The sequence below is a fragment of the Cornus florida genome, unplaced genomic scaffold (assembly GCF_030987335.1).
Source record: "Cornus florida cultivar Cherokee Brave unplaced genomic scaffold, ASM3098733v1 CherokeeBrave_3.0.0_Hap2_Chr02, whole genome shotgun sequence".
Taxonomy (NCBI): domain Eukaryota; kingdom Viridiplantae; phylum Streptophyta; class Magnoliopsida; order Cornales; family Cornaceae; genus Cornus; species Cornus florida.
In genome coordinates, this window is record NW_026775572.1 from 15671200 (window position 1) to 15691273 (window position 20074).

The 20074-nt window shown below is 35.7% G+C and overlaps 2 protein-coding genes across 2 annotated transcripts; one reads left to right on the forward strand and one right to left on the reverse strand.

Moving 5' to 3' along the window:
• The first annotated feature begins 2549 nt into the window (after positions 1–2549).
• Positions 2550–5861, forward strand: LOC132293853 (amino acid permease 4-like). The gene is made up of 8 exons (XM_059791497.1): positions 2550–2834; positions 2967–3105; positions 3664–3897; positions 4009–4102; positions 4278–4492; positions 4678–4835; positions 4953–5180; positions 5283–5861. The coding sequence occupies exons 1-8, from the start codon at positions 2787–2789 to the stop codon at positions 5706–5708; spliced, it is 1542 nt and encodes a 513-aa protein (XP_059647480.1). The 5' UTR covers positions 2550–2786; the 3' UTR covers positions 5709–5861.
• Positions 5862–11878: 6017 nt separating this feature from the next.
• On the reverse strand, positions 11879–14687 carry LOC132293854 (subtilisin-like protease SBT1.6). Its single transcript, XM_059791498.1, has one exon. The coding sequence runs from the start codon at positions 14597–14599 to the stop codon at positions 12278–12280; it is 2322 nt and encodes a 773-aa protein (XP_059647481.1). The 5' UTR covers positions 14600–14687; the 3' UTR covers positions 11879–12277.
• Positions 14688–20074: the final 5387 nt, after the last annotated feature.

A 20074-nucleotide genomic window follows, 5' to 3' on the forward strand; every position in this document is an offset into this window, starting at 1 on the left:
CCACTTGATTAAATGAAAGAGAAACCTTAACCTTCCCACTAAAAATTTGCGATAATCTTTTGGGATGGACTCCCAGCTACCATCGTGGAGTTAATCACTATAATTCTTAACAAGATTAATTTATTGATTTTTTACTTTTGATAAAAAAAGAGGATGTATGAATGCTAGCAAAGTCATGGACCATGTTAGAAAATAATCCTACAACAAGAGAAACACACCTACAAAGGGGGCATCTAGTCCAATGGTTTATTATTTACATTCTCAAAGAGGAGGGGAGGGATGTTAATGTGTTTCTTAATTTTATTATAGTGTTTTGTTTGAGGTGGAGAGATTTTGTTCGAGGGGAGAAATGCTTGAAGACCAAATTTAAGCCAAGGCAGAGATTGTTGGGTATTGGGGCTCGAATTAGGTGTGTATGCCATGTTTTGGAAAAGACTGACATTTATTTGGAACAATTCAATTAAGATGAAGATTGCACATAAAGAAAGGAATTTGTGGCATATTAGGCTGTTATTTTACAGTTATGATTGTTATGGTAACTCCTTGTAGGCAAGTTGTGAATTTTTTGTCCAATAAATGATTAGGTTTGAACTCTATAAATAGAAATGGGTGTAAGAAGTAGAGAGTGCCAGAGAAAAAATGTAAAAGTTTTAAGGATGAGGGTTGTGAGAAGAAAAGAATAAAGTATATGTAATTCTTGAGTGTAAAGATGTAGATAGCCTTAAGAGTGTAATGAGTGAGAGTGAGTGGGGTTTTGATATCTTGTTATAGATTTTCTTTCTTTTTTCATAATAGTGAAATCTCTTTGTCCATGGGCATAACCTTAGAGTTGGGTGAACCATGTAGAATATTATGTTGTACTTGGATGTGTATGATTATTATCTCCATATATCTTTGTGTGATGATGTGATGATGTTTATGAAGAAATGATTTAACTCTCAACAACAACCGACAATTGAGTGAGTTGAAGGAAGTTAATTTTCTCAATAAGGGCTTTGAGTTCAGGTAGGAGTGTGTGTGTGAGTATATTTCTTTCCAATGTAAAATAAAGAAAAGAAGAGAAACACACCATGGCAATCAAAAAAATCTTTCATAAGTCGGAAGCTAAATAACAAACCATCTAACCCGGTAAAAAGAAAAAAATTCAGCGAGCGTGTTTGGTTGACAAATTAAATAAGATAATAAATCAATGTACTAACATCACAACCTCCATCATAAAGGTAGGGAGCAATTGATCTCCTATTATCCTGAAATTTTGACGAGGATAAGTAATATTCATGTTATGTTTGAAAGTATTGAATATGTGCCTTAAATTTGGAATTAGAACTAAATTTTATTATGTTTGAGAGTACCAAATTGACATGACTTGAAATTTGAAAAAATTTAACTTAAAATTTTAACTAAATTTCTTCTGTTTCCAAATTCAAACTCAATTTTATACTTTTAAATTAGCATTTTTCTAATTCTATATCCAATGTGCTCATTTGACACCCCCCAAAGGCAATATCAAAATGACTGAGGCGGAGCTGAGTGCCTCAAATATCCATATTTGTTGTCATTTGTAATATTTCCTTTATCTTTAGATTAATCATCTATGTTGAAATTGGCATGTTTTGCTGCCTATTACAAATATACATCTATGCACAAATGCGTTTATCGACGTACATTTTGTTTGTTAGGGTTAATTATTGCCATTTAGATCTTGTGAAATTTTGTGAGTGCGTTTAATGATTACAAACTTACATATACACCTTCCCTAGCCTAAGACACCATTGTTAAATAATAAACTAATAAGGACTTGAAAAAGCCTAATGGAACTTGCTCTTTTCATTATCTACCAACAAACAACAGGTTACTAGTGAAATAACATACATACATATATACATACATATATATATATAACATGTACTTTCAATGTCTGTGAACTAGCAATTTAGCATTGATTTTAGAGTAAATGTGTACCCTGGTTAGTTTTCGAGATGCAATTTTTGTTTTTTTCGTGGATGTTTGTAGATACATTTCAAAATAATCTGATCTTATTCTACGGTCTCATGATGTGCATTATTCCATTTGTTGGATTTCTATTTTTTTATTTCTATCAGCATTTGTTGGATACTAATGGTGACATATTGATGTGCGACTGTGCCACGTGGGGTACGTACAGACGTACAATTCATTATTTCAATTTATTTTAATCTTTATTCGAATAATTTTCTTTATTGTTTTCTACTTAGTACTCCGTATTTAGTTTAGTCAGTTGGTTTTACATGGTCAAACAATTCTAGAAAAAGAACCAAGAGTTGCATTAATAATTGATCTCACTATATATATTTTCCCTATTCCGAGCCGTGGCACATATAATAAAATAAAAATGGGGGAAAAGAAGAAAGAAGAAAAGAATATATATATATATATATATATATATATATATATATATATATATAATCCTACTGAACCTAACATATGCTGGTCCACCTTGGATTATTATTATTGATAGTGGGGATGAATAGCAGCAATGTATGATCACTCCCACAATAGTCGTGTTACACGGTTGATCATTATTTGAGTGACTATGGATACCATCGTCTTCATCTCCTAACACGGTCCTATTTAAGATTTGCTACATTATCTTTTCCTATAAAACCCTATTTTATTCTCTCAGAGTCTCACTCACTCGTTACACACAGCATAAACAACTAGCTACTCAAGATATACACCGTCTTCTCCTCCACAAGTTCTGCATTTAGAAGTGTCTCTCATCTCTCCCTCCTTCTAATAACATCATCATGTTGCCAAGGAGTCGAACTCTTCCTTCCAGAATCCATCATGGCGCTGTAAGATATATATATGTGTGTGTATGTGTGTGTGTGTTCCAAATTAAACATATATACCTTTCTTTTCCTTCATTCAAATTCTTCTTCTTCTAATACATATATCCATCCATTTGTTATTAATATATATTTTAGGTTGAAGAGAGGCATGATATCCGTCACTACCTGCAAGTGGAAGTTCAACCTAAAGGCGCCATCAATGAGTCTGAAGCAATTAATCCTCAGGCCAACTATTCCAAGTGCTTCGATGATGATGGCCGCTTGAAGAGAACAGGTAAACCAGCACACACTCACAATAGTATCCGTAGCAGGACTCGAACATAACAATAAAAGGTAGGAGTGATCATACCATATGAGGCACACTTCATTTTAGTACTATATATATATATTCATCAAAGGGTAAAACTTATTTCTTTTTTTGGAAATACAGTAGCTAGCTTGTTATCCATTTGTAGTGATGAAGTATCAACTTCCATTAAAATAAATAAATAAATAAAATAAAAAATAAAATTGAAATTTCAATTCGAGAAGTGGAAATCTTTTTCATTCAAAAAACAGCTTTATAACCGAAGCTAACTAATGTTAATTTTCATGGATAATCTCTTGTTTAATTATTTTTTTGGTTACTTTATGGGGCACTAAATTATTACACTTACGTTGAAAATACAAGTGCATACATCTTCAACTATATTGTAAATTTAGTCAATTATTAATTTTTTACTCTGTCGATAATTAATTTAACCTTTATGTAACAATGTTGTAGTACTAATTATATATGTTGACCATGGAAGTATGGAACTAATTGTGATACAATTATATGATGGTGGTACAGGAACTTTGTGGACCACAACTGCGCACATTGTCACAGCCGTTATAGGGTCCGGTGTGCTATCCTTAGCATGGGCGGTAGGTCAGCTGGGTTGGGTTGCAGGACCGTCTGTGCTGCTTCTCTTCGCCATTGTCAATCTTTACACCTCCAACCTCCTATCACAGTGCTACAGGACCGGGGACCCTGTCACCGGACAAAGAAATTACACCTACATGGCTTGTGTCAAGGCTAACTTAGGTAAATTAACTAACTATATATACTACTAACTAATATCTATATATCATTTTCAAATTTAATTAGATTATTGTTATTAGTCTAATCAGTTATTAAATTTATTTGGAATTGCAGGGGGACCGAAAGTTAATATATGTGGGTGGATGCAATACTTAAACATGGCTGGTGTGGCAATTGGCTACACAATCGCAGCCTCAGTCAGCATGATGTAAGTTTTGTGTGTGTGTGTGTGTGTGAAGGCCACAACAATTTTATTATAGAACCCTATTACCAGTAAAAAGGAATTTACTAATATTAATGGAAGTAGATAATAAATTAATTATGTAGTAAAATCATGTATTCAATGATATATTTTAGTTTATTAATTATATGGTTTATTATAGGGCTATAAAGAGATCGAATTGTTTTCACAAGAGTGGAGGAAAAGATCCTTGTCACATGAACAGCAACGGGTACATGATAACATTTGGGATAGCAGAGATAATATTTTCTCAGATCCCAGACTTTGATCAAGTATGGTGGCTCTCCATTGTTGCAGCTATTATGTCTTTCACATACTCCAGTGTTGGTCTTTCTCTTGGCATTGCCAAAGTTGCAGGTGTACATATATTAATTATACATACATCAATATTTCTTATCAAATTTAAACAAACACTGCAATTTGTATTTAATTATGTATAATGCAATAAGATAAAATCATGCCTTGTTTTGGTATCTGAAAAAACTGTATCACCATCAAGTGTATTAATTAAATTTGTTACTGATTTTTTTTTTTTTTGGTAGAAAATGGGAGCATCAAGGGAGGCCTAACTGGTATCAGCATAGGGACACTAACACATGCCGGAACAGTGACTTCCACACAGAAGATATGGAGGAGTTTCCAAGCTCTTGGAGCTATTGCTTTCGCATACTCTTATTCACTCGTCCTCATTGAAATTCAGGTATCAAAAACATTCTAACAAATTATGATTATTTTGACCAAATTTTATTCCTCTGATAAATCCTAACAATTTTTTTTTTTTTTATCAAATTAAAAACTTTTTGTGCTTCTTCTATAGGACACAATAAGGTCACCTCCAGCGGAGCACAAGACCATGAAGAAGGCAACTTATATGAGTGTCACGGTGACAACCGTATTCTATATGCTCTGTGGATGCATGGGCTATGCTGCCTTTGGTGATGAAGCTCCTGGAAATCTTCTCACTGGCTTTGGCTTCTATAACCCATACTGGCTTCTTGACATAGCCAATGTCGCGATTGTTGTCCATCTTGTTGGTGCATACCAGGTACAAACTCATTTAAGTTCTAATCACAATCAATTATATATTTGCTTCTTGAAGTAATTTGATATGTTGATGACATGGTTTAAAAAAATTGGGAAACTGCAGGTGTTTTGCCAGCCATTATTTGCTTTTGTGGAGAAATGGTGTGCACAGAAGTGGCCAAAGAGTGACTTTGTAACAGCAGAATATGACATACCAATCCCTTGTTATGGTGTTTACCAGCTGAACTTCTTTCGCCTAGTTTTTAGGACCTGTTTCGCGATGATGACAACCCTCATAGCCATGCTCATGCCTTTCTTCAATGACGTCGTGGGAATACTTGGAGCCATGGGGTTTTGGCCATTGACAGTGTTCTTCCCTATTGAGATGTATATAGCTCAGAAGAAGATTGGGAGATGGACAACGCGGTGGGTTGCACTTCAGATACTAAGTATGACTTGTCTTATGATTTCCATAGCCGCGGCTGTTGGCTCTGTGGTTGGTGTTTTCACCGAACTTAAAACTTACAAGCCTTTCAAGACTAGTTATTGATCGAAACACTCTTCAAGAGGGAGAGTCTAAAGAGTAGGAATTCGGTAAATTAAATCAGAAAAAGATTCTGTATTCTGTACTGTGTGAGTAAGAAACTGCAGATACTTAAAGGATCTGTAGTTTTTGTAATGAATAAAATGTATCCTTAATGTTCATTACACAAATATGAAACCTTATTTTGCTTTCATCTAACCTTTCTGTCTTAAAAATGCTAGCGAAAATCTTGCATTTGGCTGCAAAACCATGTTATACATTGACGCAGAAACTAAAATTTGGTTCAAAATGCTCACCAAGACTTAAGTCTTACAATGCAAGATCCGGACAATTGAAACATTTCAAGATCATATGATTGGACTGGAATTGAATAGTGAGGCCAACCTTCCAGTTCACGTTTAGTGACTGGAATGAAAAAACAACCACAACCAATACTAATCCACAGATTCAAACAGTCTAGGTTCAATGAAGGAGCAGAGTTTTTGTGCACTTGATTTCATAGAACAATTGCTGAGAATAAGATTGAAATGACACAATTAAATATGAACACTTTAATCATTCATCCACTAAATGATTGACTAAAAGAATTAAACAAAATGATCCTGTTGCATATTATGAATCTAAAAGCAACATCAAAAGACCATGGCCTTTACAAACTCGAAAAGAAACCAAAATAAGTGTCGCATTCAAACATAGGTTTCATAACTTTTGATCTTTTTGCTTCAATTTAACAGTATCAGCCTCAACACAGCAGCTTTTGTAAAGGGTAATGGTGGGTTAAAATAACACTCTTAGGGTAAAAAAAAAATTACTCTATCTTGACTAGCATGCATGCACTGCATCATCATCAAGCCTTGTGACAACATAAACAATGAAGCATCATCTTAGTGGCTCTTTTTAATTTTTTTTCCCTTTCTGGTGAGCAAGGGTTGTGGTTCTAAACCGATTTTGATCTGTTGTGTGAGCTATAGTGGCCTCAAGTGAACCAGATAAGCTTCACTCCACCACAGCCAAATAGTAACACCACCAAATGCATTACCAACTTGCCCTATTGAACAACATCATGATTGAAATAAAGACATTATAATAGCAATAACCATGTAAAATTAATGGAGCATTATATATCACATCCAAGTTGATATTTAACCAATACCAAACAAAGTCCGGTTGTCACATCAATTTGGTTCATACCATATTTCTTCTAGCATTTCATCAACATCGATCACAAATCTTACCTGACAAGGAAATCAAGACAGCGAATACGCAATAATTCTATAACAACTTCAGCTGGCCCTAATCCTGCCCCTCAATAGCCATCTTTCGCACGGTACCACAGGCTGTGTGCATCAGAAATTATTCCATTCACAATCATAATCTAATCTATATGTGTAAAGTACTAGGCATGGCATGATTTGGGATACAAGCTTTAAATTAATTGTTGTATTAAATTAACAAACTCAAATTCTGATGAGGACAATAAAATTATTCTTGAAAGGCATGATATATTATTGTATTAATATGTGAGGCTAAAGAGAATTTATTCCTACTTTTGAGTTCACAATCAAATTTGCGAAAAATCCATTGACTTTCACAACTCGATCCAGAATGGCTTTCAAATTCTGATTAGTTCTCAAATTCAAACAAGGTCAAAAATTTAAGATGATAAACCAAAAAGGAAGAAGAAGAAGAAGAAGAACTCGATCCAGAATGGCTTTCAAATTCTGATTAGTTCTCAAATTCAAACAAGGTCAAAAATTTAAGATGATAAACCAAAATGGAAGAAGAAGAAGAAGAAGAAGAAGAAGAAGAAGAAATTAGTGGGAGTGTGCTTTTGCAGGCAATAGAGCACAAATCCATAGTAGTTTTGCAGAGTTTACCGTTAGTCCATCATAACGGTCCTTGTTTAAATCTTTTGGTTTGGTTTGGTTTGGGCTGGGCTTAAAGCCAGCTCCTTTATTTCTGTATCATTGGGCTTCCTAGCAAAGCCTAAATCACCTTTTTCTTGTCACTATTGGGCTCTTCATATAGCCCAATTGTTACAAGGGTCATGGGTCATTTGACTCACATTGGATCCAAATGAAAAAATGATTGAGTATAAATAAGTAGGTATGTAACACTATCCAATAACTTGAGCTTTTGATTAAATGAGCAAGTCCCATTACACCAATCTATTGTACATTTATTCTCAGCTTTATGCTTTTCTTTTGCATCACAAAGCTTTTTTATATAGTGCGAGTTCGATTGTATGGAATTAAAATTAGTAAAAAATTTTAGAAAGATAATTCTATCAATTTGAAGCAGTGTAACTAATTCAAACTGAAAATATTTTTGTATATATATATTTTTAAAACTTTGAAAGATGGTGCATTATTTGCTTTAGTAAAGCGATCGACATGTCTCCATTAATTGTAGCCGTGTCTGGACAAATATGAATGATTCTGACTGCATGGGACTACTGAATAATACATCATCAAGATGAGACGAAAAAAAGTTTGCCACTGTTTAAAACTCACACCCATTCAAATAATTTTTATTTTTTTATATCTAGTAAATCTAAGTAGTAACCCTCCACTTTAAATAGTTCTTTTTTTTTTTTTTTACTCATTAAAAGTCTTTTTCATTAATCTAATTTTTAGATGGAAACTCCATTGCTATGAAAAGCATAGGAAGGAAAAGATAGGAGCCTACTTGGGCCTATATTGTTGTGCCACATCACAATCTCCTACATAATTATAAATTAGATGTGAAAATGATAGAGAAAACATAATTATCAACGTGATCCTTGTTAAATGTTAGGCGAAAAAAATTATTTTATTTATTTATTTTTAGGTACATTGTCCATTATGCAATCGAAGTAGTTCGTGTAATCTTTCTTTTAAAGGAGGACACGTTATATAGGTTAGACTAAAGGCAAAATGATAAATCTTAAGTCACGAATTTTCTTAATATGTGTCTTTCTAATGCTTTACGGGCGCGTTTTGGCTCTTTTTCTATTCTTTTTTTTTTTTTTTTTCAACAAATTTTTATATTGTGTAATTTAAATTTTGTAACTCTTAATTCACTATCAAACAAAAGGCCACACTGCATGTGCCACGCACAAGCCACTAATGACTAAATTATGTTCTTTTTTAGTTAGGTAAGGTAGTAATAATAGACTGCTCTAAACACTATATATATATTCATATAATATAGGGTTAATTACAATGACACTCTTGAAATTTACCTGACAATCATACACTTTCTCTGTTCTATATTAGATGTCCCTTTTGGGAAGTAGAACTTTTCAAGAGAATATGTAATTATTGCATTGTCCCCTTCAAAAATTACAAAGTTACCATTTCAAATTTAAATATATATATAATCAAGTTTGAAATTTTGTAAAAATTTTAAGGGTATTTTATAAAAGGATGAGAAATATATTGTTTAAATTTGGTAAGTGGACAAGTATTTTGGGATAATCCAAAAAAGAAAAGATGGACAACTAAATTAGAAAGGAGGAAATACAATGACACCCTTAGCTTTGAACAATGACACCCCTCAGTTTTGCTACCTTTGACAAAGACACCAATTGAGAGCTTGACATGTGGTAAAATAACCCAAGTGCCCTTTAACTTGTAAAATGACACTTTTGAATAGCAAAATTACCAAGTTACCCATTCTAATAAATTTAAAATATCCAAAATAACCTCTCCCACATCTCTATATACAAATATTGTCAATATATACATAACCTGATATATATATACATATATATATATTTATATACATATGCGTTCCATAAATATAATGTATCAGCACGGTCACCGGAGCCCTATGTTGTGCACGTTTCATGGTTTTCCAACGTACTAGTGGGGTGGTCACCAAAGCTCTGCGCTGGAATCGACGAAGCCCTAGGTCTATTGGAGATAGACGAAACAGCTGGAAAATCGCCCAAATCGTGCCAAGCTTTTGTGTCAATAACACACTAAAACAGAATTTCTTTTATTAGCAATAATAAGTATGTGTGTATATACCTCACTTTACGATCTGGGTCTCTACCAGTATCCACTATATATATATATATATATCTACTCACATATACTGATTTGTGGCCAGAAGACAGTGCCGTTCAAAACAACATTGTCGCTGACTAACAATCTATATATATATATATATCTACTCACATATACCGATTTGTGGCCAAAAGACAGTGCCGTTCAAAACAACATCGTTGCCGACTAACAATCCTCTGACTTCTCCAACCCTTTTGCTTCCTGGAGTAGATTCAAGTGAGGTTTCAGATCGCACAAAGGAATCAAATCAATTTATGAATCCGATTCAGTTTATTCAGGTGATGCCACCACCACCTCCGTTGCAATCTCTGACCACGGTCTGATAATGCAAATGGATTTGAATTGATCTGTGGGTTGCTCCTATGTTTGTTTTCTTCGAATTTAGGTCGGCGAAGGTTTCCCAATGAGAAGTATGGTGGTTTTACAAAAATAGGATCTATGGCAATAGCGAGTGATGGTGGTAGGGTGGTGATTGTGTGGTGGAGGTTGTGGTGGTGAGTGGAGAGAGGAGGAAAGAAGGGGTAGGCGGTGGTGAAAGTGAGTGGGTGGTGACAATTTAGGGCGATGGTGGGGGAGGCTGTCTCTTTTCTTGTGGGGAAGGTTGTCTTGCTTGTGGGCGATTGTGGGTGAGCCGAACTTGATGCAAAAGATAGAGAGAAATTAAACATTAAATGGGTTAGGGGAGATTAGTAGAAGGGCAAAAGTGTAATTTTAAAATTATGATATTTTACAATTAAAATTAGTTAAATATTGATGGGCAATTTTACCTTTTCAAATTTTTTAAGAGTTTGTTTGGATCAAATTTTTGTTTGAAGGTGTCATCATCTAAAAAAACATCTAACTTGTATATATGTGTTATTAAACCAAACTTCTGAGGGTGTCATTATAATTAACCCAGTAATATATGGCCGAAAATTTAATGTGATTTTATATGGGATTTGAATCGAATTGGTCTCCCCACTCGATACAAGAAACCAGATTTGCTTGTGGTACGTAAGATAGTGTTTAATGCAAGACTCCACCATTCACATCAGGTTTCAATCTCGTGGGTGCATCCCATTAGCCCGTTACCCATTTTTTATTACGTATAAGTAAATATATAATATAACCGTACAAAGGTATTGAATGTTGTTGGTTCTTTAACTTGATTCCATAGAGTGTGACCATTGTGTATTTGGATATGGTAATTTGGTAAAGCAATAAAAGCATGGTCAGTTGGAGCCAGAGTCAGAAACAGGTCGGATGACCCGCCCAATAGAATTAATTGGATCTTGCTCAGCTGACAAACCGTCCGGATACCGGACTGGGTCAGATAGGGGTGTACTGCATGAACCCAAAACCCAAGGATCTAATTCAGACAAATTCAATAAATTGAGATATTTTACTGCTATTATTCGTTGGCCCATCAGTTCTCGGAAAAAAGAGAAGTGGTGGGTCCAGTCTTTGGATACAAAATAAAAGAAAAGGATGGGTGGGTCCACGTCCACGGGAGCTTTTGGAACGTTATAGTTTCCCTCGGAAATATATGTGTGTGTGTATATATATATATATATTACCTTTGGTCAAGGTATCTCAGTTTGGTGCCTAATTTTTTGAATGGTTATCGATGTGGGGTCTCTCTCCTTAGATTTTGCTTCAATCTAGGACGTGGGAACAAAAAAATTGGGTTGAGTCATGGCTTGATTGATGTTTGGGGGTCCTACCACTAAATTAATAAGACTGTTGAATGTATAAAGTTTGATTTTTTTTTTTTAATTGAAGAAACTACGAAAGATAAATGTCATTTGTCACTGCAATAAACTTATGGGACACAATGCCAACGTCAAAAAAAACAGGTTGAATGTCGGACCTAAGTATGCAATTTGTACCGGCCTCAACCGTTCAAATTGCCAAGACTGTAACTTCCAATAAACTACCGGTCACCTTGTCCATCTCTATTATCTCTCTTACACTACATGCTCAAACCCAATTTTCTCACCCAATGTTAAACTCGTTCTAAGATTTCAGAATAGGTTTAACTCTCTCGAATTGCAGTTCTAGTTGGAACTCAGCTGCAATATGAGTGTACTTGTGTTTTCTTCAAATTTTAGGAAATAAAATAAAATAAAATAAAACAAAAGAAAGTAAAAGAAAGGCACATTGGTATTAAATAAAAACATATGTGCCCTCGAAAACATTTCTTTGCCTTTTTCACTCTAGGTTAAACTATAGTTATATATGATAAATATTGAGCATATAGGCCTCTCATGCTTATAAACACATTACAAACTATTAGATGAAACTAAAAAAACAGAATAAAAACAAAGAAAAAACCAAAGCAAACTAAAGAACAGAAGTGCAAACAAAACATCCTCCACCTCTTCGAAGGAGGGAACATCCACACAAAACAACACTACTTCTATCGTCCGTAGCAAAAGTTATGCTACTACCCCATACGCGGAAGTCTACACCCTTGCCATTTCATATCCACCGAACTACCGTTGATTATCATCGATCATAATCACATGATCTATAATATCATTTTTACAACGGATCTATTTGAGTGACCACTATGGGGCTCCGAACCACATGCTTTCCATCCGACCAAGAAAGGGACCCGAACACAGCACCCGAATCATCCAACACCACATTCTTGCTGTCGAACGTTATAGTCACCAAATAGCTCAGCTTCCTCTCTCGCTCCGAGAACACCAGCTTCCACGGTTTCACCGTCACCGCCACCCCTTTCGGCGGCTCCACCTTCACTCTGTAAACTGAATTTGTCAGACCAACGTTTGTGGCGACCCGAATAAAAGTCTTGCTCGATACACCCATAGATGTGCTCGTAAACAGAGCAGCAATTGACGGGTAATTCAGATTCTCCGGCATCGGTCTCTTCATCGGACAATTCACCGGCGATCTCGTCACCACTTGAATTGTCTTCGAACCATATCCAACTGCACACAAGAAATTCACGTAATCCTCGTTCGTGATATCGTAGACAAGTCCCGGGTCCATTGCGAGATCAAGATTCAGAAGTCCGGCACCGAAATCATACGGCGTCGATGGCTTTCCGGTGGCCTCATCCGTCATTGGTTGCATATTATTATTAGTTATACGAGCGGTGGTCATCATCGCCGATCTTATCGCCGCTGGACTCCAATCTGGGTGTGCCGATTTGAGCAAGGCCGCTGCGCCACTTACATGAGGACAAGCCATTGATGTGCCGGACAAAATGTTGAATTCTGCTTTACGAGTATCGGAATCCAAACCTGTCGGACCGACTGCTTCAGTCCACGCAGCGAGAATGTTCACCCCCGGAGCTATGAGGTCCGGTTTCAAGATCTCAGGGTTGAGTCCATTTGGTCCTCTCGCCGAGAACGAAGCCACAATTGGCGCCGGTTTGATTCCGATGATGGTTCCTCGGAAATTGATAGTCGCTGTTGCCTGACCTGATGAAGCATAGGACTTTACTGCGTCGCCTTCATCGGCACCGACGGCACAAGCAGGAAGAAGATGAGCGTCGCCCACTAAGCCCTCGCCGTTGGAAATTCCATTAGCAAGTATCATTCCCACACCGCCGGCTTTCTTCACCACCAATCCCTTGGCCACTCGGGGACTACTTCCACGGTCGCAAATTACAATCTTGCCCCTAACGAGGGTAGGATCGAGTGAATTCTCCATACACAGTGAAGCAGAGAGTACCCCTGATTTACCGGGATAAACCAGAGGATACATTTTCCCATTTAGAGGCTCCCCGGCGTAGAGTGACACACCGGCGAGTTTACGTCCGTTCCCGAGAACCACATCAGCTGGGAAATTCCGATCAATTGTGCCAGCTCCGACTGTAGTAATCCACGGCGCCAGGTTCGTCACGGACATTGCGTTTGGTCCGTCGTTTCCGGCGGAGGATGACACGAAAACACCTCTAGAAGTAGCTCCGTATGCTCCAATGGCGATCGGATCGAGATAGTAAGGTGAGGAAACACCATCTCCACCGCCAATTGAGATCGAAATCACATCGACGCCGTCCACCACGGCAGCATCGAACGCCGCGAGGATATCGGAATCAAAACATCCAGAATTCTTCCAGCAAACCTTGTAGATCGCCAATCGAGCTTTCGGTGCAACGCCTTTTGCTACACCAGAAGCATAGCCGGCCATACTCGCTCGAAAGGCGTATCTTCCGGCGGCGGTGGACGCCGTGTGAGTCCCGTGCCCGTCGGCATCTCTCGGCGAACGGAACTCCACAGTTTCGTTAATTCCTCCAAACCCTCCCGGCCCGCCAAATCTCCCCGCCGCTTCATGACCTTTTGTGAAAAATCTAGCTCCGACTATCTTCCTATTACAATTTCTAGAAGTGAATCTGACTCCAGTCTCGCAAACGCCTTTCCACCGCCTCGGAACAGGACCGAGATTGAGATCGGAGAAGCTCCGTCGCTCAGGCCAGACTCCGGTGTCGAAAACTCCGATTACGACGTCGGATCCGTAGTCGGATTCCGACCAGAGGCCGCGCTGGTTTCTGAGGCCTAGAAATTGCGGTGACCGTGTGGTGTGGAGATATCTCCGGCGGTCCTCGAAGGAGGCGAGGACTGAAGGGTGTTGGAGGACCGAAGCGGCTTGAGAGGAGGTTAGGGAAGCAGAGAAGCCATGGAAAACGGTGTCATAGACATGGAGGATGCTAACAGGGTCAGCGAATTCAGAGGTGTACCAGTGGTAGTGAGTGGGGAAGATGGAGGGTTTAGAGAACCTGTCAACTCGAAAGATGTAGGTTTTGACCGTCTGATCAGCTGAAAATGCAAGGGTTTCGATGAATAAGAAGAAGAGTGATAGAAGCAAAGATTTGCAGAAGAAGATTAGAGCCATAAGAGAAAAAGAGTGAGAGTGGGGATGGCGAGAGTAGAGGGACTTTGGGATAGTGTGTTAGTGCCGACAGATGCGGATTGATATAAGAGGGATTATTGTCTTTTTCATCATTCCATATTAACCTGATTGATTTAAATATAAGTTAAATTTGAACAAATCTTGACGTTCGGATACGATTTTGTCCCTCTAACGACTTGTTGCTAGTCTAAGCAAGTCAGTCTATTTAATTGAGCGAAGCTCAAAAAATAATTAAAAGGGTCTATTTATTTATCAAAAATAATTGCAATCTAAGTGACTGGCGAGTCCTTGCTAATTTAGCAACTCAGTTCATTATTAATAAATGAGTCCAACATAAAAAAATAATGCTATTAATAAGGCAACAGGTTAATTTATTTATCAAAAAAGAATTAGAATCTATACATACTACAGTATTAAAAAGAATATGATATTCGTGTTTCATTTTTGTATTTTTTTAATTTTAATATAGTGACGCAATTATTTATTTAATAGATAGCTAAATAGTCAGATACCCACAATGTTCCAAACTCCAAACCTCATCTCACTTTTGAAGATAAAATGATATACCATATGATATGAATCAGTTGTTCGGTTAAAATGACACAGTCATGTGAAAAAGTAATTTGGACAAAAATGAGATGTAGTAATAAATTTCAAGAACAATTATGAAATACAGTTTAAATATTATTTTTTATAAACTAAGATAAAAAATAAAATAATTATTTCATAAAACTGGAGAGGATTTGAATGGTGTCAATTGCTCAACTCAACTTTGGTGCATTAAACTTTTATTTGTACATGATTCTCATAAAATTAAATTTGATTATAAGTCTGAACAAAATTTGAGTCTAGAGCAAGTATTTATTTTTGGTTTAATTGTAATGGTTCGGTATCAGGTAATCTTAAATCATATTATAAAATAAAATAAAAATTATTAGTGTCAACTTCCACCACATTTCATGATAAAAATTGAAAAAGGAAAAGTAATTGAAAAGTAGAAAATCCATGGTCATCGGAATGATGGGTGTCCCTTTCTTTGATAATTTGGGATTACATACACATAGTGGGGACAGGCATTATATTAATTATATAATATAGTATCAAAGTCAGATATTATTCACCATCGTACCTGCCATGTTACTAGATTAAACCACCTCCGTCCGATTAATTGAAATCGACTGATAGTTTTGCTCGGAATCGAATAATGGTAATTGGTAACTGCCACTTGAAAAAAGTGGCGATGGTAACTGCTGCTTCAAAAAAGTGGCGAGAAGCCTTTATTCTTTGGTGCCAATTGGAACTTGAAGATTGTTGACCCCACTCGCTATTTTGACTGCGGCCTCATATGCCAATTGCATGTGACTTTCAACCTTTTTTGCTTTATCAAATTACTCGACACAAATCATGATACCCTAATTATATTTTGTCCTACAATTGCAAAGTAAATGTAATAAGTAATTTTACAAAAGTCAAAACATAGGGTACCCAAAAAACAATCAAAACTGTAGTTCTATTTAATTCACGTTTTATTTTTTTGTTTTTGTTTATTTTTATTTTTTTTTATTAGTAATCAGAAGCATGTTTATTAACGTTCATATGTTGTAAAAAATTTTAAAATAAAAATATGAAAATATATTTAGTAAAAAAGTGTTACAAATTAAAAAAATATAATGAAAATATATAAAAATATCAAATTAATATTTTAATTTTTTATTATTATTCACAAAAGGCTTTAGTACTGCGCAAAATAAAACATGACATGTGTTTGTTATATTTGACTTGATAGCCTTGATTCATAAATGAATAACATGTTTCCATGATTCACCACTCTAATTTCATATGAGTGAACCAAACAGTAGAAAATGACATTCTCATGAATTAACCACAAATTGTAACTTTTTTACATGTATCAGTCACATATTGATTGAAAGACATACCTAACACACAAGAAATGTGCATGCTTCAATCACGTGAAGTATGCACGTGGATACTAAACTACTATAAATTAAATACTATAATCACATTTTATTGATTTTTTTTTTTTTTTTTTTGAATTATAACTTTCTTTTGTTTTTTTTTTTCTTCTTCCCAATAAAACTGTGATAAAATCACATCAAAATGAAAATTAATTAATAAGCCAGTCCTATCAAAGAATTAAATAAAATTATATTTGAGAGTTAACACGTGCTTTAAAGTTGCGTGGTTGGCATTTCTTTCAGCTGCTTTTATCAAAATTAAAGCACAAACTCGATAGAACAGTTGAGACAAGTTTTTTCTACTTTTTTCTTTTTCTTTTCATTTTCTTGATATAGCAGTGAGGCTTCTCTTTAATGCTTTTGTTTCGATATTTAAACAATTTATGATATTCATATATTATATATGTGTGTGTATATATATATATACAGTTCCAATATATTAATCGAACGGCTAACATCATAATATAACCGTGTAGTCATAATTGAATGGGGCACAAGTCGTTGATTTGAACGGCGTGGATCAGTTAAGCGTGCTTTTAAATTGTGTCGTGGCGGACATGTGATCATCTCAGCCATGTCCCTTGGGTCCCACTTTATTGTTCCTTTCATTATCGACATTACTTTTTCTTTTAGCTTAAAACCGAAAAGATGCCTATTGTCTATTGATATCATCAGGTAGTACCCGCTTGTCGAACTCGGATTTTGACCCAACTACTCGGAAAACTCAGTCACTCAGCCCGGTTGCTGATTGAGCATGTAATAAATAATGGCAATATTATATCATCATGGTTAATTTTCTTGTTTAAACTCCATATGAATTTTTTCTTTTTAATTTCTATTATTATATGTTATATCAAAAAGTTGAGACCTGAACAACCTTCCACTCTCTTTTTGGTCTTAATTTATTTATGTGATATTATGACCTGAATTTGGTGTCAGGTTACATTGCGACCCGATGACTCATTAGATGAGTTTTGTGTGGGCCAAGCCTACCAAAATTTTTGACCATTTTTTTGTTCATGGGTCGTGGACCTAATTATTCTCTTTTAACCCGTTATATAAGGGCGCTTAGTTTTGGAGTGGAGGAAGAGAGAGACTCTAAAATTCATACAGAAATATTGAGGAGTTGAAAACTTGTAATCTTTGATTTTACACATGGTGAAAACTTTTACCGAATCCCAACAGTGGAGGTAGGCTATTGCCGAACCACGCATAAATCTTTATATCATTTTTAAGCGTGTTTTCGTTACATTTGTCATAACAATTTCCAAGTACTCTAAGTATTTTAAATAAAATGATATGACTATTTTAATTCACAGTACTAATAAATATAAGGGTTAATTACAATGACACCCCCTGAGGTTTGTCAAAATGACAACCGTATATAAGTTGGGTTTTTTTTTAACAATGACACCCCCTCAAATTTAATAAAGTTAACAAAGGCACCCCAACTATCACCTGCCACCTCTGCCACTTAAGGAATTTACATTGTTGCCCTTTTGAATTATCAATTAATCAATTTAAATGATAAATTACCCTTCTAACCTTGTATAAAAAAAAATAAAAATAAAAAATAAAAAAACCAAACCCAAAAATTTCCCTTTTCCTCGATACCGTCCATTACGACCACCTCTATCATCTAACCCAATCTATGTTGCAGTGAATGTCTCACCCACCATCACCACCACTTCACTATTCAAAACCCAAATCTTCAACAAACACTCAAACACTCGTATGTGTATGTATATATATAGACACACACACATACCATCAATTTCAAACACCAGATCTTCAATATATATATATATCTAAGGTCCTAGATTGTAATGGTGGCCGTGGCGGAGGCGGAGGTGGCGTCGACACCGCCATAACCTTCACCCTAAACACGAGAATGATCCAAATTAAGAAGAATCTGGTCATCGCAGGGATGGGCCTCGTCTCCCTCTTCGGCAACGATGACACCCAATTTGATGCGTCCAATTTTTCCACCTGATTCAACGGCCAGATCCGAGGGTTCAACGATGCGGATTTTTGGTAGTGGTGGCAGCCAGATCCGAGGGTGCATTGGCGTTTGGTTTTTTGGTGGTGGCGGCGGTGGGATCTGAGGGTTCAATAATGATGGATTTTTTGGTGGTGATGGCGGTAGCGACAATGGTGGTGTGGGATTTAAGGGTGGAGAGGTCTAGGGATTTGGTGGTGGGTTTGATGGAGGGAGTGTGGGTTGGGTTTGTACTATCTCTTAAGGGAATGTACGTGACAAACAACACTTCTGAAATTCTAAACACAAAGTCAAACCCCCAATTCCCAGACACCGTTTAACGGTTATAGCTACAGGTTTACCAATTTGCCAAATACAAGTCATTTTCAAGCTCCATTATGAGTTGTTTTTCCTTTGAAAGACAATCCACATTTGTGATAGAAGATGGTAAAAGATCATAGGAGATCTTGTATCAGGTGTACAAAACCTGTAATCTCTAGTCAATCTTTCTTTTTTTTTTTTTTTTTTTTTTTTTTTTTTTTTGTGGTGGTGGGCTTGTTAAGGTTAGGTTTTGAGAGGTGTGGTTGCTAGTTGCTCTATTTTTTCTGTTGTGGAAGTGTGGTGGTCGGACTTGGTGGTGTTTAGGGTTTCTGATGGAGAAGGTGATAGGTTAGAGAGAGTGGTGACGCATGATAGACATACCAAGGGCAAAAATGTCATTTAGGAGTTTTGATTATTTTTTAATTTGAATTAATAAAATATTGAAGGGCAATCTTGACTTTTCACACCTTTTAAGGGTTTGTTTGGATCCAATTTCTGACAGGGGGTGTCATTGTTCAAAAAAAGTCTAAATTATATAAGGTTGTGATTATGACAAACCTCAGGGGGTGTCATTGTAATTAGCTCTAAATATAAATACAAAAAACATTTAGAAATTGAAAAGAGTTCTAATTTTACGTTAAAAAAAAAAAAAGAAAAAAAAAAAGAAAGCAAAATAGAAAAGAAATTAAAAAAAGGAAATAATATTCCTACAAAGAAAGGCAATTTCATGTACCCCATTCATCTGATAATAAAAAAAGTTAAAGTCTATCCTTCGGCCAATCCTAATTTTACATTCAAAAAAGCAACTATTCCTATAAAGAAAAGTCATTTAATCTACTCCATCCATCCGTAAATTAAAAAAAAAAAAATGTTAAAGTCTATCTTAGAAATTCCAATCTTTTAAAAAGAAAAGCATTTTATTGTTAAGTGAAATGTATAATTTAAAAAAAAAAAAAAAAAAAATTAACATCCGTTTTCCCCGTTAAATGAATACAATTTACTAAATTTGATAACTTGGAAAATTTTACAAAATTTCAACAAAATTTAGTTGATTTATTTATTTATTTTGGTAAAGAACTCCCACAATATTGGGGAAAACTCGAATTCTTCACTTTTGGGGTTGAAAATGAAAGGAGATGGGATCCAAAGTGCAAAATTTGATGAGAGCGTTGGATAAGATCT